The following is a 26,232-nucleotide window of genomic DNA, read 5'->3' as shown; positions in this document are numbered from 1 at the left end:
TGCATCAAAATAATGACAAGAATATAATATAAACACAAAGAGAAAACGGCTTACTGATGGAGCATGTATATGTGGATAAAAGTTTCTGGTGCCCGTGTATATGAACTTAGAGTGGTGCAAGCTCTGTGAAACAGGTCTTATATTCATCATCCCACCCCCTGCTTTATTCACACACAGTGTATGTGTTTGCTGTGAAGTGGGGCTGGGCGGTATGACAAAAATTTTATTTCGCGGTAACAATGTCTTTCACGATATAGTTTTTTTTAAAGGTAGTTATTCCAGAAATGTACAAAAGGGCTTTATGTAATAAATAAGCTTAAATATTTAAGAAAAGAAAAGGACTTGATCTTATTTGATTATTTTGTATTTTATTCCTCCTCCTGCTCAGGATTTTCTTTTGAGCCCTCCTCGTCTGTTTGTTTATCCTTTTCCATGTTTTTACAACCTCCCAGCGTATCCTTCAGTCTTGCATTCAACGGCTTCATTCAGCCTCATGCGTGCTGCACGTGAGTTGGCCACGCCCACTTATTTACATTTTGTGGTATACACGGAATAAAAAATTATTTTACGGTACACATTTCATTACGCGGTAACGATATATACCGTCATACCGCCCAGCCCTACTGTGAAGCATGCCGTAAGCCCTGAGAGTGTAGTAGGCAATCAGTAACAGTAATGGGCTTAGTGATACATTCAGTTTAAGAATCACTGACCCAAAACAGAAAAACCAATACCCGCTTCTCTCCACCCCACTCAGTCTTTCACTGACCTAATTCAGCTCAATCCCTCCATGGCGCCTGGTCCCGCTCTGAAATAGAGTACTTATGTTTAGTCTGAAACAGCGAGCCAGCCAGAGAGAGCAGGCTGAGGTGAATGGGGTAAAGAGAGGAAGGAAATAAGAGTTTGGAACAGTCCCAGGTTTTTTTTTTTGTAATTGTTCCCTGGTGTGTAGACACACAGGAATTTGGCATTATATATGGCCTGGGTTAAAGACACCTGGCCCGAGTCATCAGTGCTTAAGATGGCTCTCTCACAGTAGAACTAACGACAGGAGAAATTATTAGCTGGCACCAGAGTGAGAGAGAAATAACCAGCCTTCAATTCTCGGTTACCCTTTAAAGGGTGCTGAAGCAGTGCAGAGGGGACAGTCTGTCTGACAGTGTGTTAGCAGCTATGTATTTTTGAAACAGTATGTCGGGACTTTCCCATTTACCCAGACACTGTTACTTAATTAAAGAGATTCTGTGTTCATTTACTAAGTTTATTAATAGATTTTTCATTGTAATTTGGCCTAGTAGGATGTACTGTATGTGAAAATTTTACTAAATCGGACCCAAGACAGAGCCTTGTGGCACTCCGTATTTATTTGTTAAAGATTAATCGCCCTACATTTTTCATTCCATTGACTTCCGTTCATGCACATGTAGATATGGCAGAAATACAAGCTCCTGCCAATTTGTTCCACATTTCACTTGCAAATTTCTATCACTTGAAACCATTTGACCAATGCAAGGTCAAAGTCACAGCAAGACTGTATAGCTGAAAAGGAAAGTGGAGTAGATTGTATGTTTTTACATTTTTTTTTTTTTTTATGTGTTCATATAGAAGAATATTCCGGACCATTTTTTAAAAAGAAATTGCAAATCATATTTTCAATTGTGATTTCCATACAGTATGTGACCCTGGACCACAAAACCAGTCTTAAGTCGCTGGGGTATATTGGTAGCAATTGTCAAAAACACATTGTATGGGTCAAAATTATTGATTTTACTTTTATGCCAAAAATCATTATGATATTAAGTAAAGATCATGTTCCGTGAAGATTTTTTGTAAAATTCCTACTATAATTATATCAAAATGTAATTTTTGATTAGTAATATGCATAGTTAAGAACTTAATTTGGAGAAGTTTAAAGGTGATTTTCTCTGTATTTAGATTTTTTTGCACCCTCAGATTCCAGATTTTCAAATAGATGTATCTCGGCCAAATATTGTCCTATCCTAACAAACCATATATCAATAGAAAGCTTATTTATTGAGCATATGTATACATCTCAGTTTTGTAAAATTTAACCTTGCTCACGTGCTCACACAAATTTTAAATGATTTGCAAACTGTCGCTTTGTCACATCCAGTGTAGACAGACTTTAGCTGCTGCTGCGCGGTGCAACAACTGTCACGTCCGGTGTAGACACGGTGTTAGACTTTGTCTTTTTCGACTTTTTCTTAGATTTCTGCCTCTTAGTGACTTTTTTTTTTACTTATGCCATGGTTTCTGCCTCTTTTGCTACTTTCTGCTTTTCCTTCGATTTCTGTTTCTTCGACTTTTTCTTAAACTTCTGCCTCTTAGAGACTTTGACTTCTACTATGGCTCTGCCTTTTCTGCTACTTTCTGCTTTTTCTTTGATTTCTGTTTCTTCGACTTTTTTCTTAGACGTCTGCCTCTTCTTCTTTTTCTTCAAATTGTGCTGCTTCAATATTTTCTTCGACTTCGGCTTCTTCAAATTTTACTTAGTCTTCTTCTATGACTTTTGCCTCTTCAACTTCTGAGTCTTTGACTTTTGCTTTGAGTACTTCTATGGTTTCTGCCTCTTCGACTTCTACTATGACTTCTGCCTCTTTGACATTTTCTTCAACTTTTTCTTAGACTTCAGCCTCTTTGACTTTTTCTTCGACTTATGCTTCTTCGACTTTATCTACAACTTTGGCTTCTTTGAATTTTTCTGTGACTTTGGCTTCATCAACTTTTTCTTCGACTTTTGTTTCTCTGACTTTCCATTTGCAACTGTATTTCCCATGTCTTACGAGTTATGAGCTTGGCATAGCAATATTAATCACCATGTCTGCTTTTTCACTCTCTCTGTGTTGTGAATGTAACCTGCCAAAACTCAAATTGAATTGGAATTCCTTTAGCATTTGAATTTCTGATGCCTTACACAGAATTCTGTCAATCAGTGTTAGGGGTGGGACTTTACTATAGGGCGTGTTTTTATTGGGAAATGACCATACACAATAAATAATTATCCACTGTTTTTACCTTAAAGGCAGCAACTATTCCTTTTACACAATTTATCTGTCCACATATGGAAAACACAAATACAATTTGCAATTCCTTTTAAATATTGTCTGGAATATACTTCCATATGTACAATTTAGGTTTAAAAAAAACATACTACAGGGCTTGACATCATCAGATCACAGCCATTGCAGCTCCACATTTACACAAATCCGTAGGAACAATCTGACCAAGTAAAATCTAAACAAGACCAGTGCTAACATTATTCCACTCCATTCTGCAAATTAAAAAAAAAATTGTTATCATACCTGTTCTGAACTATTTTAATGTGATAAATTTTCTCTGAACGATTTACATTTTCCATATTTCATTTATAGAAACCATTTCCTACCAAAGCGTGAAGTTCACTAATCTAAATTTAGATGGGTGGTTTGGTAGAAATTACACTTTGTAATCTAGCCCGACATACAGTAATAACTATAAGTGCAAATATTAGTGTATATGAGCATAGAGCATTTGTACGGCTCAAGGGATATTATGTCTTTTAAAGTTATTGTGAGATCTAAGACTTAAAGTAAGTGAAATCTCCAACATGCACAGTTAGAACTAGATTCTGCACTAGCATGCCGCTGGGCCTGTAAAGACAGTCACAAGCAATGCCATATTCAATTAATAAGTCTAGGGTGGTTTGCGGAATCCGCTGAGCGTGAGTGAAACACGGTGATTACTTTCTCTTTCCACCATCATGCAGATAGCGCAGTCGTGTGCAGATAAGCGCAGAGGAATCCATTTAACATGAAGGCAGTGGATAGACTGCGTGTTTATCAGCCAGAAGCACAAGTTGCTTCAGTAGAGATATAGGATCCAAACGCACCGACAGCAGATAAGAAGAGCGGGTGGGCGAAGCGAGCGGAGGAAGTGATAGCGTCTCTTCCCCTTATATTTCTCTCACATTCTCATCGTTTGTGCTTTGTTTTGCCGAGAAAAGTCTCGGGTGTTCTTTTCATGATCAAAATAAGGTTGTTCGTCAGACGCACTGTAATGGAGTCAGTTCAGTTGTACACAGCTCCTTTAAAAGAGAAACGGTAAATGACTTGTCAGGAAATGCAATATACCTAAACGCTTTCTCTAAGTGTTTCCATTTATCCCACTTTACCCCAGCTATTCTTGATAGCTCAGTTTTAGCTTCAGGTTTGGCTTCTTCAATACATGCACTATCGCGACTGCTAAAGCGACTTCTGATCTGATTCAAACTGCTGTTAAAATGACAAACAGCTACGTCATTCCACCACCTTCAAACTAGATGTTAAATATATCATTATGCATCATACTGTACATAAGGTACAAATGTTCAGTCAGTTGGATAGTATCACAAAACAAACCCACACACAGTGACTAGGACCCCAAGCTTGCAAACTGTACTTTATTCAGCTCATTACAGTGCTACACAGCAAGTAATAAAACAAATGCATGTGAAATGTTGATTTGAGTGTAAATTGTTTTATTATGTGTGAGGAAAGACAGTCTAAGAGATGGTCAAACAATGCATTATACAATTGCATGCCACTGTAGAAGGTCTGAAGTGTTTTTATTCGCAGTATTTTGACTGTACACATCTCTAAAGCATGCTTCCTCTCTATTCTGGATGACCTCAGGTGTGCTAATGGCTATTTCGGTCGTCCCAACATTCCTGGGGGTTCCTGTCAGCCATGTATGTGTAACGGGAACCTGGATCTTACTGCAGACCGCAGCTGCGATTCAGTGACTGGAGCCTGTCTGCGCTGTCGTGAGGGATATGGAGGGCCGGACTGTGAAAGGTGTGATGACGGATATTTTGGAGATGCCCTCATAGCCAAGAATTGCCAAGGTAAGTAAAGGAGCAAAGTTTGATCGTTTTCAGATTATAGCCCTTTAGCTAACAGTGAAATGGGATGTCTACTCTCTTATAATCTCAGTATTAGACAATTTACTGTATGAAGAAGTTCTGCATGCATCACCTGAGATAAATCTGACATTTCCAGCCATGACCTTTTGATTAAAGATTACATGAGTTCAATAATAAAAATTAATAAAAACAAACAAACAAGCAAACATAAAATGGATAATTTTTTCACAATAAGATCTATAACATGCATAGACGCAAAAATACAGTGTGAGGTTGACAATGGCACATAACAAAATTTGGTGTCAGTATGTCAAAGCTTTGCAGAGATACGGTCTCTGTCCAGGAAATTCATTGATGCGCCAAACGAAAACCGTTTTGTATATCAATACGAAATCTAAAACTTCTCGCCAGCATGGTCTGAAAATGATGAGTCAATTTTGGTGAAAATCGGACCAATGGTCTAGGAGGAGTACAAAAAAGTAAGTTTTCAACATTAATCAAAATGGCGGACAGGAAGTTTGACCAATTTTGGCATAATTGGTATCAATGTTATCAGCATGACTCAAAGAATATATTGAGACCAATTTTCAAGAACGGTTTGACTAATCAACTTGAATTCCATAACTTTTTGCCAGCATGGTCTAAAGATGATCTGAGCTCATTTTGGTAAAAATAAGACAAACCGTCTAGGACGAGTTTAAAAAAAAAAGTAGGTTTTATGAACAATTAAAAATAGCAAAAAAACTAAACTAAACAGATTTTTTACATTTATTTTAGTGTCCATTTGACTTGGCATGAGCCAAAAATCAGAGGAAAATGTTCCTTCTGTGCCTTGCAGTTTGAATGTTACTAGCATAAAATTATTGAAAATAAGTGGTGGCACTAGATAGTTTGAGTTAGAGATTCCAAACCTGCTGTGGTTAATGTTGAGACTGTCCTCTGTCTGTGTACCAAATTTTACAACTTTCCTACAAGCAGTTCTATGGGCTGCCATAGACATAAGCTATGCCATATACATTATAACAAACAGCTGTTTTTTATAATGTTGCAATGTTTAAAAAAAACAACAACAACAACACACACACAGAATGCAAATTTGGGTACCCTCTGTTAAGCAGTCTATAAAACAGTTAAAGGTGAGATATTTTACGCCCTTCCTAAGACACCATATTTGGTTGTCACTTTAAAAGTTTTAATCTGTCTGTTTTTGTAGAAATTAAATTGTGTTATCCAGACAGACTGTGTGTGTGTGTGTGTGTGTGTGTGTGTGTGTGTGTGTGTGTGTGTGTGTATGTGTGTACCTGGTATTCATCACGTTGTGGGGACCAAATGTCCCCACAAGGATAGGAATACCAGTAGATTTTGACCTTGTGGGGACATTTCTCAGGTCCCCATGAGGAAACAGGCTTATAAATCATGCACAATGAGTTTTTTTGAGGAAGTAAAAGTGTGCACAATCTCCTGTGAGGGCTAGGTTTAGGTGTAGGGTAGGTGTAGGGCCATAGAAAGTACGGTTTGTACAGTATAAAAACCATTACGCCTATGGAATGTCCCCATAAAACATGTAAACCCAACGTGTGTGTGTGTGTGTGTGTGTGTGTGTGTGTGTGTGTGTGTGTGTGTGTGTGTCTGTGTGTGTGTGTGTGTGTGTGTGTGTGTGTGTGTGTGTGTGTGTGTGTGTGTCCTTGTATTTATCACGTTATGGGGACCAAATGTCCCCATAAGGATAGGAATACCAGTAAATTTTGACCTTGTGGGGACATTTCTCAGGTCCCCATGAGGAAACAGGCTTATAAATCATGCACAATGAGTTTTTTTGAGGAAGTAAAAGTGTGCACAATCTCCTGTGAGGGCTAGGTTTAGGTGTAGGGTAGGTGTAGGGCGATAGAAAGTACGGTTTGTACAGTATAAAAACCATTACACCTATGGAATGTCCCCATAAAACATGTAAACCCAACATGTGTGTGTGTGTGTGTGTGTGTGTGTGTGTGTGTGTGTGTGTGTGTGTGTGTGTGTCTGTGTGTGTGTGTGTGTGTGTGTGTGTGTGTGTGTGTCCTTGTATTTATCACGTTATGGGGACCAAATGTCCCCATAAGGATAGGAATACCAGTAAATTTTGACCTTGTGGGGACATTTCTCAGGTCCCCATGAGGAAACAGGCTTATAAATCATGCACAATGAGTTTTTTTGAGGAAGTAAAAGTGTGCACAATCTCCTGTGAGGGCTAGGTTTAGGTGTAGGGAAGGTGTAGGGTGATAGCAAATATCGTTTGTACAGTATAAAAACCATTACGCCTATGGAATGTCCCCACAATTCACAAAAACAAACGTGTGTGTGTGTGAGGTGAGTTGATCCAGTAGCGCGGGCCGTCTACCCTCAAGGACAATACACACAGATTCCCCTCCAACAAGCCTCACGCAACACCATCTGTGCTCCATCTCAGTCAGAGTCGGGCTGTTCAAAAAGTGTGTGTGCATTATATTGAAATGCAATCTGTGCTTCTGCAGCCCTACAGCGGTGTGCCCACGGTTACACCGCGCTGTAATTTTAAGCAGGATAGAGTCATTCTGTTTGATTGTTTTCCACACACCCTGTGCTGATTAGCATGCAAAGGGGTCATGGGATATTGAATAATCTCACTGGTTTTTAATTTTAGTTGTTATACACGCCAGAGGCAAGTTCAAAACACACTGGGGTTGCACACATTCCCTTGGTTGTGCATGAAACATGACAATGAAACAGTGCTCCCGGAGTTTGTGTTCACGCTGATTTTAACAGTGCTTAGTTCATTTGATGAAGGTATAATATTGCAAAACATACTCGGATGGTGAGGTCCAAACTGAAAGGTATTCAAAGTCTTTTTTTAAATCTGTAACAGTCTAGGATTTTAATGTCAAATTTGAACTTTTTCATAAATTGTTGAATTATCATCACATTAAAAATTTTTTATATTAAATTCTAATAGAAATTGTGAAATAAAAACATTTAACTAATATTAGTCACATAAATACTGCGCAAAAAGTTATATTTGAAAATATGCACCAAGTTTTAGTATCTACTAAAAATTTGCAAACTAGAGGAGCCGAGAAGATGGAGGTCTGTGCTGTTGATCTTGTCCAATGCTCGTCCATTTTTAACCTCTGAAGCCTGTTTATTTTTAATGTAGGATAATGAGAACTTCTTTATTTCTGTTGGGAATAACAAGTTTTGAAGAGCAGAATCAAGAGCAGAAAAGAGCAGCACAGCGCTCAGTGGGATGCTTACAGAAGTTGTTTGAATGACCTACATTACACAGAATGGCTTTTTTACCTGCAGTGTTGTACATAATGAGGTGCGCGCCAGTTCCTCCTAAGCACAACAACACTTTGTTGTGAATATATATACAGTATGTATTGTCAAAACATTTATGAAAATGTCACTGATTACAATTTAGTGTCAATGTCAAATTGTAATTATATGTGGTCACAATGCATTCTTAGTGAATTTTCTTCTGCCTTACGCCTTTGCAGGAACAACAAACATGGTGGGAATTGGTCAGTCTTGGTGGAAGAGATAACCATGAGGGGTTGGCAGATGAAGGGGCCATAGTGTGGGACTGAAATTAGTTCTGAAAATCTGTTGCACTGGATAATTTAGAGCTCATATTAAAGAGCTTATTTTATAGTTAAACTGTAATGTTTTTAAAGACTTCTCAAAAGATAAAAAATGTCCTGGAAAATGATCACCGAAAAAGAGTGGGAACCCTGATTTAGTAAAGCGAGTGCAGCGCAACTGTTTGCACACCTTTTCATATAACAGACTGTTCTCGGACTTCTCCTCTTTATAACTTCATCATCCGATCCTTCATCTCTGGATGTGAAATCGTCCATTATAATTGTTTTGGACATTGACATCACCAAGACTCAGCAGATTGAGACAAGCTAGATTGTTCAAGTGAGCAGCTACAGTACTTCAGACTGCGTTTTTGTGCTCCGCCATCTCCCAATATTAAAAAAGAAAGAAAGAAAGAAAGAAAGAAAGAAAGAAAGAAAGAAAGAAAGAAAGAAAGAAAACTTTGTGTGCTGTAGTTTACACAGGACTAGCGGGGATTGTGCGTTGATACACCTTTATTAAATATGTAAATTGACATTCAACCTATTTTTCGAATTTCCTGAAAATGTCCCAGCACCACATCCGATAGGTTTTCCCAGATCGCATCACATATATTCAAATTGATTCGATTATTTAAAATTGTAATAATGTTGCGCAAATATTACTGTTTTTGCTGTATTTTAAAACCAAAGATTTATGTAAAAACCAAAGAGAACCATGTTCAAAACTTTTGACTAGGAGTGTATGTGCTGGACATAACGGCGATCAAAACATCTAATCTACTGTCAGTCAAGTCACCTTTATTTATATAGCGCTTTTAACAATACAGATTGTGTCAAAGCAACTTTACAGTATTAACCCATTTAATCCCAATTGTGACTGTAAAAAAGGATTTCATTTTAAAAGCTCTGAACACTTCACAGACTGATGATTAAAGTGATTGAATTGGAGCAGTTTCAAACAGTTAGTGCAAATTGTCACATGACCAGAGCAGTTTACCATGAGACGATGATGGTTGCATAAAAGCTCCAAAACATAAGGCTAGCAAAGTATGTTAACATAAATATGTGACAAAGATTTTAATACACATTGTTAGTGAAGATTGCCCTAAAATGTTGCAGTGACAAAATAATGTACTAAATCAGATGTTACAAATAAGTTACAATATTGATGTTGCAACACTGGTCGCACTAATATAACAATTTGATGATATATGTTACAATAAAGTAACAATTTTGAAATACATTGATTATATTTTTTTGTCTTTTATCTCAGTATTCCTTTCAGCGTTGTATAAGGGTTTTTATGCATAATAGTAACCCTAGAATAGAGAACCCTAGAGAAATATGTTAATTCAGTACACACATTATCTCACCGGTCACAATTGTGACTGACTATAAACACACAATTTTCCCCCCAAAAATCCAAAAATAATTACTGATTATTTGCAGTGTTGGGCTAGTTACTCAAAGAACGTAATATATTACCCATTACTAGTTACTCTAAAAAGTAAAAAGTAATATTGTTACTTTACTTATTACATTATGGTAACAGTAATTAGTTTATCTTCCACGTAAAATGCTTCTAGAATTAATCTAGAATCTCATTATTTGTCATGTGTAGCTTGATTGTAATTTCTGTAAGAAATTTTTAAGAAATATAATTTTCCAAATTTTTTCGAATTATAGTAATATAATGTACCACTTTCTGATCAGAAGGATGTGGGTGGGATGTAATGCCAAAGTATTAGTAATTAGTTACACTACTAGTTACTGCAAAAAGTAATATTATTACAGTAACTAAATTACATGCCATTAGTTACTGCCCAACGCTGATTATTTCAAAGGGTTACTAATGACAAATTATTTGGATATTTTCATGTCTGGGGAAAATTTGTGTCAGTACTGCAAAAACAGTAAACAATCAATTTTCAGTTAAAGACAGTTCATCATTGAATTCAGTGACGATATCGCTGGAAATGTCAGTCTAGATGTAATGTCTTCATGTCTAGTTGTGTTTCTCTTGACAAGTTTGTCTCTGTCTCGGTGTAGCGTGTCAGTGTCACAATAACGGATCGCTCTCAGAGGTGTGCCATCAGGAGACCGGACAGTGCCAGTGTCGACAACATGTTGTTGGACGTCAATGTGACGAGTGTATGGTGAGTATACACGACTCCAAATGCAGTCATTTCTGTCATTGGGTTCGTTTGACAAGGCCATGTTAACAACACTTTTCATTTTCATTGAGTCATTTTCATGTATTTTGAAATATTTTTCTATTTTTTTGGTCTCTGCCTTTTTGTAAACCCATATGTGTGTGTGTTTAGCCGAATTGTTGGTGGGACAGTGAGGCTAAGTTGTGTAGGCCGTGTCAGTGCAGCGCTCGGGGCTCCGTGTCCCAGCGCTGTGACTCTGAGGGCAGGTGCATCTGTCGGGCCGGATACGTGGGCCGCAGGTGTGACCTCATGCGCCCGCCTCACGCCCGCAGGGAAACCCGGCGACCCGTCCAACAGGTTCCCATACAACACATCCAGAGATGGGAAAGCAGAGGGGGTTGCCCTCGAGGAGCGTACCGCCCTGGCACAGGGGTAAACACACGGCATGATGGGTGCACAGGATTGGTGTGTGTGTGACGGTCAACATCTAATATGAGTGTGAAAAGTGTAAGAGTGTTCAAAATAACACACACATAACATAACTTTTTTTTTTTTTTTACTGCTGATCAAATCTGTTGTTTTTGAATTTGGCCTGTTTTATTTAGATTAACTTCACCATTGATGCAAATCCCTTCTGTTTACAATTTACCAGAAGGGCTATTATCATTCACTAAAACTATTATTAGCCAATTTTACTAAACAAGGCAATTTAGTATTAGCATTCCAAAAAAGCATCGATGGGAGGGGAAAATTCTGCATGGGATTTACTAACAATGCACAAATTAAAGAACACAGACCCATCCAGATCTTTTCCATAATGACTAGTTCAAATTCACGCCTACTTTAAGACATTATTTTTTTTAGGCGTTAGTTTTAATTTTACAATAGCAAATGTTAATAAAATGCATTGCGTGATTCATTTTAATACTTACCTCCCAAAAAAGGAAGGAGCGCAAAAATAACTGTGTCCACGCCCTTTCAGCGCTAATTCTTCACTGCGCATCTTTATAAATCCTGACAGTGCTATTTAATGCTAAAAGACAAAAGCTGTTGGTAAAAACCTATATATTAAAATATTTTTGTTAAGTGAAATAAAGCTAAAAATATGTAAGTATTTGATGCAAAATTTTAAATGAAAATTTAACTAACTAATTTCAACTAACTAAAACACTATTTTTTTTGTAAGTGGAAATAAATGTCACATACTGTATAAAAATATAAACTTCAAATGAAATATTAATATTTAAACATAAATAAAAAATGGCAAATACATAACACGCCAAAATTGTAACTAAAATTAAAACGAAAGCTGAAAACATAAAAGCTATAGTAGTGTATACGGGTCAAAGACGTATATACAATTTTATTGGGTTTTAAATGAGTGAAAAATTCTTACTGACAAATGGGCAAAACCTAGGATGGTAGCAAATTTTGAAAATGTAGAATTACAACTAATTAGTATTTGAGGTGAAAGTAATTTGTATTTTAATGTGTCATAAATAGATTTTTGTTGTAAATATGCCTGACAAGATTGTTACACTGAATGACATTTTAGTGTAAATTAGGGAAAAATTTATGATATTTATTTTTTAAGCTTAGAAAAACAAAAACAAAAATGCAATTAAATTAAACTGGAAACTGTTTAATATTTTTTTGGGGAAAAACAACAATTTAAATCAGAAATACGCTTATTGTTTTTGTGCTTAAACCTTTTCACGTCTTTGACCCCTACATAGCTCCTTATTGCAGTTTACTAGTTGCAATTTTTAGTTTTGTTCCTTTGCAAACTTGTTTATATTTTTTTGTTATATAAAATATATATTTTCTGTAATATAACATACAGTATTAATGTATATAATAATGTTTGATACTGCTTTTCAAAATAGTTGTTGATAACAATAATGCAGTGCCAAGGGCATCATGCATCACTCGCAAGATCAGCATTAAGCATTATATTGTAGGTCATCACAATCATTAAAAAATATAGTTTAGAATTATTACGTTTGGTCTCATTCACTGTGTGTAAGCATGTATTTTTTGCACAAAACCTGTGAGAACATTTTCATGCACAAACTGTAATCAACAAGTGTACCATTTTATTCTAATTGTAGAATGTGCTTGACTCCTGCTGGCCTTAGAAACATGATAGACGTTATAGATAAGATTATTATTATTAGATATTGAGTTGCTAAGTGACCTTACAATATGTCTTTCTTATTTGACAGCAACAGCATGCGTGTATCAGAGCTTGATCTGGGCTTCTATATAAAGATGTTCATTGTGTTTCATCTGGTTTTGATGATGACACATTGTGCTTTAAAGAGCTTATGCATTGGATTAATATTGTTTATCATGTTCCTGAAGGTGCACTTATAATGTTGAAAGGATTTTTAAATCAAAAGCAGTCATAAATTGGAAATAAATGGTTTTGGCCATCTGAACAAAAATTTACGGATAATGTACTCACCCCCTTGTCATCCAAGATGTTTATGTCTTTCTTTCTTTAGTCGTAAAGAAATTCTGTTTTTTGAGGAAAACATTTCAGGAATGTTCTACATAAAACATAAGTGGACTTCTATGGGGCCCCAAATTTGAACTTCCAAAATGCAGTTTAAAATGCGGCTTTAAATGATCCAAAATATGGTTGTAAATGATCCCAGCAAAGGAAGAAGGGTCTTATCAAGTGAAACGATCTGTTATTTATTTATTTTTAAATTACAGTTTATATACTTTTTAGGCTCGTTTCGTCTAGCTCTGCCTGAAGTCTGTTTTTTCCGGTTCAAGACAGTTAGGTGAGTCAAAAAACTCTTTATATTTTCTCCCTTAACTTCAAAAATAATTTCAAAATCATCCTACATTGCTGCAAAAGTACCGACCCAGTGTTTGCAAAGTGAACATGCAAAAAAGATCAAACAGCCTAAACAAAAAAGGTAAAACAGCGATAAGGGCGATTTTGAAGTTGCAGGAGAAAATGAGATGGGAGTTTTTTTGACACACCCTAACTGTCTTGAACTAGAAAAACTGTTTGAAGTTAAAAAGTATATAAATTGTAAATGTTTTTCAGAAAATAAACAATCATTTTGCTAAATAAGACCCTTCTTCCTTGGCTGGGATCATTTAGAGCCATTTAAAGCCACATTTAAACTGCATTTTGGAAGTTCAAACTCGGGGCCACCATAGAAGTCCACTATATGGAGAGAAATCCTGAAATGTTTTCCTCAAAAAACATAATTTCTTTACGACTGAGGAAAGAAAGACACTAACATATTGAATGACAAAAGTTAATCAGTACTAACTTACAGTATGTTTTTATAGTACAGTGACCTCTTGCATGTCAAAAGATCAGGAAAATTTAGATTTCTCAATATATTCCTTTATCTGAAGACCAAGAACACATCCAGGTGCAAATGTGTTTGTGCAGAAACATTTCTGTACATATAACTTGTGTACAGTTATTAGTGAATGAGACCCAAAACATTTACAGTATACATAATTTAAAAAAAAAAAAAAGCCTTTGGCTTTAAGACGGATGAAACATAATGTGCACAGTCTGCTTTGCCTTTTAATTATACATTTATATGTAACATTAGGTAAGTAGCGCTTAAGAGACTCAGTTAATCTGTGGTGCTCAGAAAGCACATGCCACTGTCAAATGCTGTGCTTTTTTATGTTTTAGTCTTTTCTTAGTCTTTAAAAAGCTCCAGGCGCGGTTATGAGTTCTCTTGGAGGAGAGTTTTGTCACTTTGGCTCACAGCTTTGCATGATGGGATGTGTGTGTGTGTGTGTGTGTGTGTGTGTGTGTGTGTGTGTGTGTGTGTGTGTGTGTGTGTGTGTGTGTGTGTGTGTGTGTGTGTATCTGGCATCCGTGGGGTGCCACTGACAGTCTGTGCCAGGACCGCTTCCCATTGGTTGCTACGGTGACAGCGCACCTGTTCCTAGCAGACAGATGGCTGTCAATCACCCACAGCAATGGCTGCCACAGTGTCTTCACATCCACATGGCGTGTGCAGATTTATCATCACTGCATGATCATTTTTGATCATTAAAATGAAATTGTTGGCATTTACCTCTCAAAATGTCAGTTAAAGTGAGTGTAAAGGGGACGGAGTACACACTCAAGGAGGCGGATGCAGTTTTGTGGTCTGGTTTGATCTGTAATATCTGCATGGGTGTTCAGTGCTGTGTTTATGAAGGAGGTTTTGCGTAAATGCACAAGATATTTTACTGTTTGCATGACTAAACAAGGCACATTCCACGAGTAGGTGCACAAAAATGAACTTGATGCTCTAAGTCAATTTTTGTTATTTTTCTAAAGGTTAAACTGCACCTACACATAAAAAACATCTGTTGGTGTCAGCAGGTCGAACTAAATATTATATGAGAGCTTTTGCCATTTCTAGAAACCAGGGCCTGGATTCACAAAACATCTTAGCACTAAGAGTTCTCCTAAATAGCAGTAAAAGTTTGTAGCTAAGAGTTTTCTCTTAAAACCTGTTCAACAAACTTTTGCTAAGGAATAGAGAGAAGTGTTTAGCTAAAAGTAAGGGCGGGGTTGACCTCATTGTTATGGATGATGTCATTATGCTTATCAACTATGCGCATATTAATTAGCTGATAGGGGAGGAGTCTCTGTCAGAGATTTAATCATAGAAATATAGAGTGCAATATAATGTTGCCACATTCAAATGAAGATTTTAAAATGCAGGCTCAGTTTTACTAATTAAACCAGTATATGTTTAGATAATTGTCAATCTCATACATGTATACTTCTTTTAATTACCAGAGTAGAATAATAATGACTGATAGTAGACATGCAAATGTAAAAGAAAACCAAACTGGATGCAAGAACAGCTGTTGCTTCTTGTCCAAATTGTTAATGAAAAGTTGTTGGGATAACATTTAAAACCAAAAAACGTGTGTGCAAATAAATGCAGGGTGTTTTTAAAATTGTCGGTAACAGCCATTTTAGCCCTGCTGAAAAAAATATATATATATTAATAAAATATAAACATAATTTGTAATGGTTTTACTGATTATATTAGGAATTGTACTGCTTTTAATGGTAATTTTACACACTACACTGCAAAAAAAGCTTTTCTTACTTAGATGTTTTGTCTTGTTTCCAGACAAAATATCTGCAAATTCTTAAATCAAGAAGGATTTTCTAAAGAAGTAAAAATTATTTTTATTTTTTTTTTCAGAAAAAACAAGTCAAAAGTAAGTGTGTTTTTGCTTATAGAACAAGCAAAAAAAATATTCCAATAGGGTAAGCAAAAAAAATCTAATTTCAAACAGAAAACAAGATTATTTTTCTTACACCATTGGCAGATTATTTAGCTTGTTTCAACCAAAAACGCACTTAATTTTGACTTGTTTTTTTTTCTGAAAACAAGAAAATAACTTTTACTCGTCTAGAAAATCCTTCTTGATTTAAGAATTGTTAAATATTTTGACTTCAAACAAGACAAAAAATCTAAGTAAGAAAATCATTTTTTGCAGTGTACTCCTAACATTTCACAGATTTAGGAGCTTTAACACTAAAATACTCTTATAGCAAAAATTGACACACCCATTATTTTTAAGATTTTCTCCTAAATCAGCAAGTTATAAGCTACTTTTTGCCTTAAGATGTTTTGTGAATACAGGCCCTGATGCCAACCTTCTTGGCATAAAACCCTTTTTAAGAGTTGGTCTGATTTTATTTGCTAGCAAAAATCATTAAATGTACAAATTAAAAAAATATTCATTATTTATTATTGTTAATGCACTATAAATCAGCAATCCCCAAAATTAATTTAATTTAGCTTAAAATAGTGCTGGGGATTTCTAGTCTGGAACTAGTGGCGGTTTGTAGTTATTAATACATTAATTATAATACATTTGATCCTTAAAACAGATTAAGGGTTTAATAGTTGAACTACAATCTGGAAAAACTGAGTAAAAGATTGAAACGATACACCTGGGTTCTCCAACATATGTGATAGTTCTGGCTCTACAAATCTGGGATTTGTGCCTCTGTTTTCTGAAACTACTTGCACCTTGTTTGTGGAAAGTGCCAAACAGCATTGTCTAGCCATCACTCTGAGAATCGCCTTATTTCACCCCTTCTCACTGTCTCCTTTCTGTCTCTCCAGTCTGGTTTACACATGCAGGGCGCTCAAGGCTGCGTCCCATGCCACTGCAATTCATTCGGATCCAAGTCGTTTGATTGTGACGAGAGCGGTCAGTGTCGCTGTCAGCCTGGTGTGACGGGACAGAAGTGTGACCGCTGCGCTCCCGGACACTTCAGCTTTCAGGAGGGTGGATGCACACGTAAGCAAGCTCCATCTGTGCATTTAGATTTTTATTTAGACAAACAATATAACAGTAATTCCATAGCATCAGAAAAACAATAAAGTACAGTTCAAGATTTTTTATTTTTTTTTAATTTAGAAAGTGTCGGTCTAAACTCTAGTTTAATCTAGTCTAAGCTCTAAAGTGTAATCTCACAAGTGTCTCAAGTTTATTTGATAGGGGCAATGCACATTAATGAATATTATTTAAATGTTTGGTTGTTTGTTTTATTAGTTTTTTTTTTACTATTTTATTATGCTAAATAAAATTTATTTTTCTTCTCAAGTTTAGTGTCTGCTGGTCATTAAAGATCATTGCACACTGAGTCTGAAATTTTCGTATGCGTTTTTTCTTTTTTTTCGTATTCGTCATCCTTTAACGTGCAAAAATTTCGGACTTCGTATGCAGTGACCTTAAGGCTGCATTTATTTGATGAAAAATACAGAAAAGCAGTAATGTTGTGAAGCATTATTACAATTCACAATAATTGTTTTCTGTTTTAATATACTTTAAAATATAAATTATTTTGTGATGCATAGCTGAATTTTCAGGACCATTACTGAAGACCATTACAGTCTTCAGTGCCACATGGTCCTCAAATCATTCTATACTGATTTATTATCAATGTTAAAAAAAGCAATAAAAATAAAAGTTTATACATTTTTTTGGGAATCTGTGATACTTTCTTTCAGGATTTCTTTAGTAATTTTTTTCTTTAGCTTTTTTAAATAAATGTTGCGTTGATTAAGTTGATTAAAAAAAGTGATAGTAAAGACTTATGCTGTTGAAAAAAGATTGCTATTTTAAATAAATGCTGTTTTTTCTTTTACTTTTTGTTCATTAATCAAAAATAAATAAATATTAAATATTAAACACAACTGTTTTCAACATTACAAATCAGCATATTAGAATGATTTCTGAAGGATCATGTAACTGAAGAATTAAATTAGCTTTGCATCATTGAAATACATTATATTTCAAGGTATATTAAAATAGACAACAGCTATTTAAAATTGTAATAATATATCACAATATTACTGTTCTTTCTGTATTTTTGATCAAATAATTGCAGCCTTGGTGAGCAGAAGAGACTTCTTCAAAAAACATTAAAAATCTTACTGATCCCAAACTTTTGAAAGGCAGCCTTACTAATTTACATCCATATGTCTCTGTATCTTAATCTGTGCTCAGATTTACCATGTATCCTCATCAAATGATGTAAACTGCTATCCATATTCATATTATAGCTCTTACGCTCTTTCTGCTTTAAAAGACCATTAATATTCTGTAATATTATTAAACAGCTTCGACACTATCCAAGTTAAATAATAACACTGTTGTCTTCCATAGAGCTTCTTTAAAGCTGAAATTAACCTTGTTTTATAATTACACAATTTCACACAATTTACAGTATACTGTTACAGTCCTGTTTATTATTGAGGATCTGCTTTGAAACACTCTGTATTTTATAAACCACTATAGCCTCCTGAGACCCAGAAAAAAAGATTTGTGAATTTAGTATTTTTTTTCATGCCATTACCTTGATTAGATCATTAGAAAAAAATAGAAAATTTGCATTTTTTTAAAAAAGATGATGTTTTATTCTATGTTCTCTGTAAATAAAATGGCATGAATAGACATCAAAAAGGCAAAACAATTAGATTTTTTTTTAATCACCAATCAATTTTTAGATTTCAGGATTTTTTTTAACCAAACTTTGTTTAAAGATTATTCTCAACTATGTTCTAAAACATATAACCAAAATGGGTAACACTTTACAATAAGGTGTCATTTGTTAACATTAGTTAATCTATCATGAACGAACACTGAACAATACATTTATTGCATTATTTATTAATCTTTGTTAATGTTAGTTAATAAAAATAGAGTAATTCATTGTTTGTTCATGTTAGTTCACAGTGCATTAACTAATGTTAACAAACACAACTTGTGATTTTAATAATGCATTTGGAAATGCTGAAATTAACATTAACTAAGATTAATAAATGCTGTAGAAGTATTGTTAATTCTTAGTTCCTGTTAACTAATGAACGTTATTATAAAGTGTTACCCAAAAACGACTTGATATGCCTTTTTTTCATGCAGTATGTGTTTAAAAATGTCCATACACTGGTTTTTCCATTAAACACAGTGCATCTAAACACTGTATCAGTCAAAATTAAGTGAGTTTTTGCTTAAAACAAGCAAAATAATCTGCCAATGGGGTAAGAAAAATAATCTAGTTGTCTGCTTGAAATAAGTTTTTTTTTTCTTACCCCATTGGCAGATTATTTTGCTTGTTTTAAGCAAAAACTCATTTAATTTTGACTTGCTTTTACTAAAAACAAAATAATAATTTTTACTTGTCTAGAAAATCCTTCCTGATTCAAGATTTTTTTGATATTTTGGCTGGAAACAAGACAAAAAAATCTAAGTAAGAAAAGCATTTTTTTTGCAGTGTAATTGGCCAGATTTTCATAATAATATCTAATATTTCATAAGAATATTGATATATAATTTATTTTCCTAAATGCATAGTAAAAATTATTTTAGTCCTGGTGTCCTCTGCAGTGGACGAGTATGTCCTGTTTCATAACAGGAAGTCATATTTGGATTTGAAAACCCATAACATTTTCCTGAGATGTTGCTTTATGATAAACGATTTGAAAATGATTCAGATTTAAATGACAATTACAAAATATTATCATATTTCCATAAGGATGTATAATTTCCACTAAATAAATTTTAGCCATCTTTAAAGACCAAGGAGAGGGTGTGGTCATGGTCAAACGTCCAAACATTTGGTATCTCTAAAAAGCCTTGAAATGTGCTCTCCATAAAACTTAAAAATGTGACTTGTGAGTTCTCATAGAAGTTCACTAAATTATAAAGTCCATTACAGAGGCAAAAACGCCATAGCTGGGTCTCAGGAGGATATAAATGCATGTGATGTGACTTCTGTGTGAGATAAATTTGATACTGTAAATGAAACATAACAGATGTAAGTGACTGCTTTACGTCGTCTGATCTATAGAAGAGCAAAAGGCTGATTTCAGACAGTAGCTTTTAAATCCCAGCTCAACAAGCTTGACCTGTAAAGGCTACAGTTTTCATCTGCGGTGTTCATTTCATTAAGAATAATGTAATTCTCTGTCGGGACGGTGTGTAAATTTGCGGAGCGTCTTCTGTCACGCTATCACACTGATATTACCGCAGCAGAGAGGAGAGCCGGCGCTGACATTTAGAACAGGTGCTCAGCTGCGCTCCGCAATTAACCTGCTCTCTGTTTCTGTCCGTCTCGCAGCGTGCCAGTGTGCCCATGTGGGAAATAACTGTGACGCTAACACAGGTCAGTGTATCTGTCCGCCCAACACCGTGGGAGAGAGATGTGACAAATGTGCACCCAACCACTGGGGTCACGACATCGGCAGCGGCTGTAAGGTACGGCTCCATCTCCTCTCCTCCCGCCGTCACGGCTTCTCTCTGCCTGCTCTGCCTGTGTATATTTATCTTCTGCCGAAACATCATTATTATGTCGAGATGAATCTTTGAGGTAATGTCGCAGAGCAGCAGAGGTGAGCATGGAAATCAGCACGGCGTCTTTATTGCTACGTTATCACCTGAACTCAATTGAATCCATGGAACTATTTGAAAATCAATGCCTTTAAGCATATAAATAATATACTAATGTGATGTAGTCAGTGACATAGCGCTCGTTTTTTTTGTCCAAAACATGCAGTTCACACTTATAGAGATCTGAGAAGCATGTTTTTTCATTTCCAAATTACAGTTCATTTGGATAATTTTGAGGGGCATTAAATAAAAATGTGCACCTTATGCACCTGTTCTGATATCATAATGAAGTCAGGTCAGAGCTAACTTATTTTGTCTTCTGCACTGCAAAAAATGTTTTTCTTACTTAGATTTTAGTAAAAATTATGTTCTTGTTTTGAGAAAAAAATAATCTGGTTTTCTGTTTAAAATAAAAAAAAAATTGCTTACCTCATTATTTTGCTTGTTCTAAGCCAAAACTCACTTAATTTGGACTTGTTTTTTCTGAAAATAAAACAAATTTTTTACTTCTCTAGAAAATCCTTCTTGATTTAAGAATTTTTAGATATTTTGGCTGAAAACAAGACGAAAATATAAGTAAGAAAAGCATTTTTTGCAGTGTGGGAAACATGTAAGTATCTTCTGTAGCCTATGAAGGGCAGTACTACATGAACAAATATGATATTTAGGCAAAATAGGAAAAATTTTCACTTCACATCTCCATTCTTTTCAAAGGTTTTCACCCCCAGTGTTTTTTCCTTCTGGAGCATCAGTGAGTGTTTGAACCTTCTGTAATAGTTGCATATGAGTCCCTCAGTTGTCCTCAGTGTGAAAAGATGGATCTCAAAATCAATCATGTTGGAAAGGGTTCAAATACAGAAAAGTGCTGTAAAACCAAATAATTTGTGAGACCTGACAGATTTTTCTGAAGAACAGCAGGCAGTTTAACTGTTCAGGACAAACAAGGAACTCATGAACAACTATCACTAAACAAAAAACACAGCTGTGGATCATTCAGGTAACAACATAGTATTAAGAATCAAGGGGATGTCAACGTTTGAACAGGATCAATTTCATAAATTCAACTATTATTTTCTCTTCTAGACTATATGTAAACATCTTTTATGAGAAATATCTTATTCAGGTCAGTACTAAATAAACAATAACATGCATTTTGCATGATTCCTCTTATTTTGGTAAAATAATGAACATTTTGCAGATTCTGAAAGGGGGGTGTAAACTTTTGACCTTTTAAAATTTGAATGTTAGTATATAATGGTTACAGTAATCAGTACAACTGAATCTTTAAATAGCAGAAATGATTTCAGTGAAAGCCACATATGAAACAAAGATTGCATTAAAATGTACAAACCTCCAATATACAAGGGGGTAAAAAAGAAAGCCACAAAATGAACCAGAAGTTGCCTGTCCATAAAACAGGGCTAATACTCAGTGCACAGTGTCATGCAAACAAAGACAAAACACCATCAGGTCACCATACAATACTAAAATAATGCAAAAACATAAACCAAATAACATAAAATGTAACACAAAACACCTAATGTATACTCTAAGAAAAGTTTGTACTGTAATATAAAGGAATTTTCAGTACTGGTTTGTCCCTGTATCAGGAAATTTTTCATTTTTCTACAGTATATATTACTGATAATAAAAATAATAAGAAAAAAACTATTTAAACTATTTGAATAAAATATAATAATAGGTGTTTCACACTGAAACTTCTGAAAATGTCCTTTTACATTTTTTTCATTGTAAATTATACAGTAATTAAAAGAGTTTTCACTTGCAAAACCATTTAATAATTAAAAAATTTATAATTTGTCACAATTAGGTGCTGATTACCAGTACATTTGTTTTTATAAGTCCCAGATCACCCAGTTCTGTAATATCAGCAAATATGACTTTTCAGTGACCGTGTAATTGAATGTGATTCATAAGCATTGTTTACCATTGCATCAGGTGAACATCTCCTCCTTACATAAAGCAATCTCTTGTAAAACTTTACGTCTTATCAAAAGGTAAAGAACTCAGAACCAGAACTCAGAGGAAGCTGAATATCATGTAATGGAACAACAGTATGAGATGTTCTGTTTTTGAAAAGTAATACCTAACAGGAGCATATATATATATATATATATATATATATATATATATATATATATACTGGGCCCAAAACAGAGCCTTGAGGTATCCCACAGGCGATAGAGGAAGAAAAGTAATTCTCAAGTCTGAATGGAAAAATCTCACACCTTAAGGCAGGAAGAGAACCAGCCGAGGGCAGTGCTGAGAATTGCATCTTATTCTGACTGATTTTCTATTGAGTAAGCAAATGGAGTTCACCCTTGTCTGCCCTGATCAGACTTAACAACACGTAAGGGTTCTGAATGGATCTCAAAAGCATTCAGTTACATGCATGGCAAGTGAATGCCATTTAATGTGAATGTTAATGTTATGTTCTTTTTCTTTTTAGGCATGTGGCTGTAACGCCTTGGGGTCTGTGGCACAGCAGTGTAATGTGAACACAGGCTGCTGCATGTGCCGTGAGCAGTTCAGGGGTGAGAAATGTGACGAGTGTAAGCTGGGTTACAGAGACTTCCCACAATGCATTTCCTGCGAGTGCACGGCAGCAGGCTCGTCAATGGACACCTGCGATGCAGAGTCGGGCCTCTGCGCATGTGCAGACAGAAGTGGGCAGTGCTCTTGCAAGGTAAGAGATCGAAACCCATCATTGATTCAACCAGTAGCCACTGTTGTTGTACAGTAACAAGTTTAAATAATTATTAGGGATATAGAAATGCACTGCCAATGAATTGTTGTATGATGCTTCAATCGGATAAAACTGCTGTTCCTACATGGCTACATTTCCCAAAAGCATCGTAAGCCTAAGTAGATCATGGAAATCACTGATGCTGATGGGTTCTATGATCTGCTTTGGCTTGCAGTACTTTTGGGAAATGCAGCCCTTGTCTTCATGGTAGCTGTAAAACAGCACTACGCAGTACTAATGTGAATCTGTGTTTGTTCAGGCTAACGTGGAGGGAGGGAGGTGTGACCGCTGTAAGGTGGGCTCGTTCGGCCTCAGTCACAGGAATCCACTGGGCTGCAGTCAGTGCTACTGTTTCGGCTTGAGCAGCTCGTGTACGGAGGCCACGGGACTCATCCGTATGAGGGTGAGTACAAACACACACGAGTCATATAATGGCATTTTTTCATCGATAAGACAAAAAATTTTGTTTGGTTATTTTGTAAAGCAATAAAAACAGATCTACATCAGTTTTAAACACCTGATAAAACACCTTGAACTGATATTTAATGTATTGTAGAAAACTTCCATTTTACTTCCATTTTAAATGTGCTGTATACCTTCATATTTAATCACTGAATTGAAAGCATTGTTTACTATTCCATCTTATCCAGTGGCACATATGACACACAGGTTAACATCTCCTTACATAATGCAGTTTCTGGTACAACTTTGCTTAACAAAAGGTACTATCAGTAGGGCTGCACGATTAATCGAATGTGATTTCCATGTGCATTTTGTCATTAAAGCCATCAGCAGTAAATCTCCATCATGTGCTTTCAGATGGAGCAGCATTTACTACACAGAGCCGTAGTTCACTGACGGTTATGCAAAAAAATTTCTGATGGTATTATTGCACGATTATGAAATCGTTTGTGATAACAACAGCTGTTAGCATAGCTTGTCAGTGACTCTGTGTAGTAAATGATGCTACATCTGAAAGCATGTGAAAACAATGTTTACCCTATTTGGAATGCCAAACGAACATGTTATTCGAACATCTCATTTGCCAAGCCATGTTATTTTGAGTTTGCTTCAGGAAGTAAAAGACGAATTAGAACCCTCAACTAGGAGGAGTCATACAATACCAGGTCATGCAACCCTTGATTTTTGGCCTCTGGTTCTTTTCAACGTACTGTTCAGCGAACAAAAATGTATAGATAAATTACTCACCTTGTCATCCAAGATGTTCATGTCTTTCTTTCTTCAGTTGTAAAGAAATAGTTTTTTGAGGAAAACATTTCAGGATTTCTCTCCATATAGTGGACTTTTATGGTGCCCTCGAGTTTGAACTTTTTTTAATGCAGCTTCAAAGAGCTCTAACCTTGATTTTGGGATGATTTTGAAGTTGGAGGAGAAAATGAGAAGGGAGTTTTTCGACGTACCCTAACTGTCTTGAACCGAAATACACAAGAGTGCATGCAGAGCTAGACCAGATGAGCATTTAAGCATTAATATATAAATTGTCAATTTTTTTTAGAAAATAACCATCCATCGTTTCGCTAGGTAAGACTCTTATTCTTCAGCTGGGATCGTTTAGAGCCCTTTAAAGCTGCCTTTAAACTGCATTTTGGAAGTTCAAACTCGGGGGAACCATAGAAGTCCACTATATGGACATCATTTCTTTACAACTGAAGAGAGAAAGACATGAACACCTTGGATGACAAGGAGGTGAGTAAATTATCAGATTTTTTTGTTTGTTTGTTTTGGAAGTGAATTTCTCCTTTAATGGCAAACAGAGTTTGTTAGGCTGAACTCAGTTTTAGCCAAATCAGAGTAATGTCTAATAATAGTATGAGATGTTGTGTTTCCAAAAATTGATACCTAACAGGAGAAAATACTTAATGAAACTGGTCCCAAAACAGAGCCTTGAGGTACCCCGCAGGTAATAGGTGCAGGGGAAGAAGAGTAACTCTTAATTCTTACAGATTTAATAACTCATCACATGATATTGTTCCTCAATTTTAACAAACCCATTACTCCTGGTAAGGGAGCAGTGGATTTGATAAAAGCAATGCTTTTTACCCTCAATGTGACACCCTTTGAACATTTTTGACTGAAAATTTTTGTTTTAATTTTTAAAAAATCGTAGCTTCGTTGGAATGAGATGACACTTGGTGACTTTTGTTGCATTAGCTATGTGAGCACACAAAAAAATCACTGACATGATTTGGATATGTTAAAGGGTAAAAAAAAAATAGTCATACTTGGCTCCTTCACAGTCAAAAATGACAGGCATAGGAAATGAATATGAAATACGAAAAACTGCAATAATTTAGAGAATCTTTTGGTGGTACAAGCTACAAATCAGCCACTGTGATTTACCATGAAAAAAAGTGTTCAGCAATCAAGCATTTTAATGTGAAACGTTGCATTTATTGAAAAATTATAAATAAATAATTAAATACAAAAATATATATTAATTCTAGTGGGAAAACAAGTTCATTAAAATTTTATAAATATTGCATAATATCATAAAAACTCCTCAAAATTCTGAATAATAATCACAAAATATTATTGAGCAAAAATGGATCTCATTGATTTTCCTGAAGAAGAAAAAAGTGACTTTATAAGGCTTCAGACTTTTGACTGCGAAAAAGCCAAGTTTGACTCCTAAACGAAGAAGCCTAAAGGGTTAATCTGTGATACCTTAGAAGGGATCGAGAGGCAAATAATCTCAACACAGTTTCAAATGTTTGAAGTATGGAAATTTGTAACGATTGCAAACCATTTTAGCTGTGATTTTACATAATTATGAGAGTTTAGAATTGTTAACCAAAGGATATGTTTGAATTATTATTTGCTTTATATGTTGGTTGTGATGGTGTGGATGAGATCAGGACACAGGTGTCTGTTTGTGTGTGTGTTTTGATGGCC

The 26,232-nt window shown here is 35.4% G+C and overlaps 1 protein-coding gene across 1 annotated transcript in view; it reads left to right on the top strand.

Moving 5' to 3' along the window:
• Positions 1-26,232, top strand: part of LOC141283312 (laminin subunit alpha-2-like) — a 194,633-nt gene that overhangs the window by 94,156 nt on the left and 74,245 nt on the right. The window contains exons 18-24 of the mRNA XM_073816596.1: positions 4,671-4,882; positions 10,543-10,649; positions 10,818-11,078; positions 16,781-16,958; positions 20,284-20,420; positions 23,023-23,259; positions 23,579-23,722. Coding sequence (XP_073672697.1) covers positions 4,671-4,882; positions 10,543-10,649; positions 10,818-11,078; positions 16,781-16,958; positions 20,284-20,420; positions 23,023-23,259; positions 23,579-23,722 — 1,276 coding nt within the window. The remainder of the gene's footprint in view (positions 1-4,670; positions 4,883-10,542; positions 10,650-10,817; positions 11,079-16,780; positions 16,959-20,283; positions 20,421-23,022; positions 23,260-23,578; positions 23,723-26,232) is intronic.

This window comes from Garra rufa, chromosome 13 (assembly GCF_049309525.1).
Source record: "Garra rufa chromosome 13, GarRuf1.0, whole genome shotgun sequence".
Taxonomy (NCBI): domain Eukaryota; kingdom Metazoa; phylum Chordata; class Actinopteri; order Cypriniformes; family Cyprinidae; genus Garra; species Garra rufa.
This window is presented reverse-complemented; position numbering and strand designations above follow the sequence as displayed.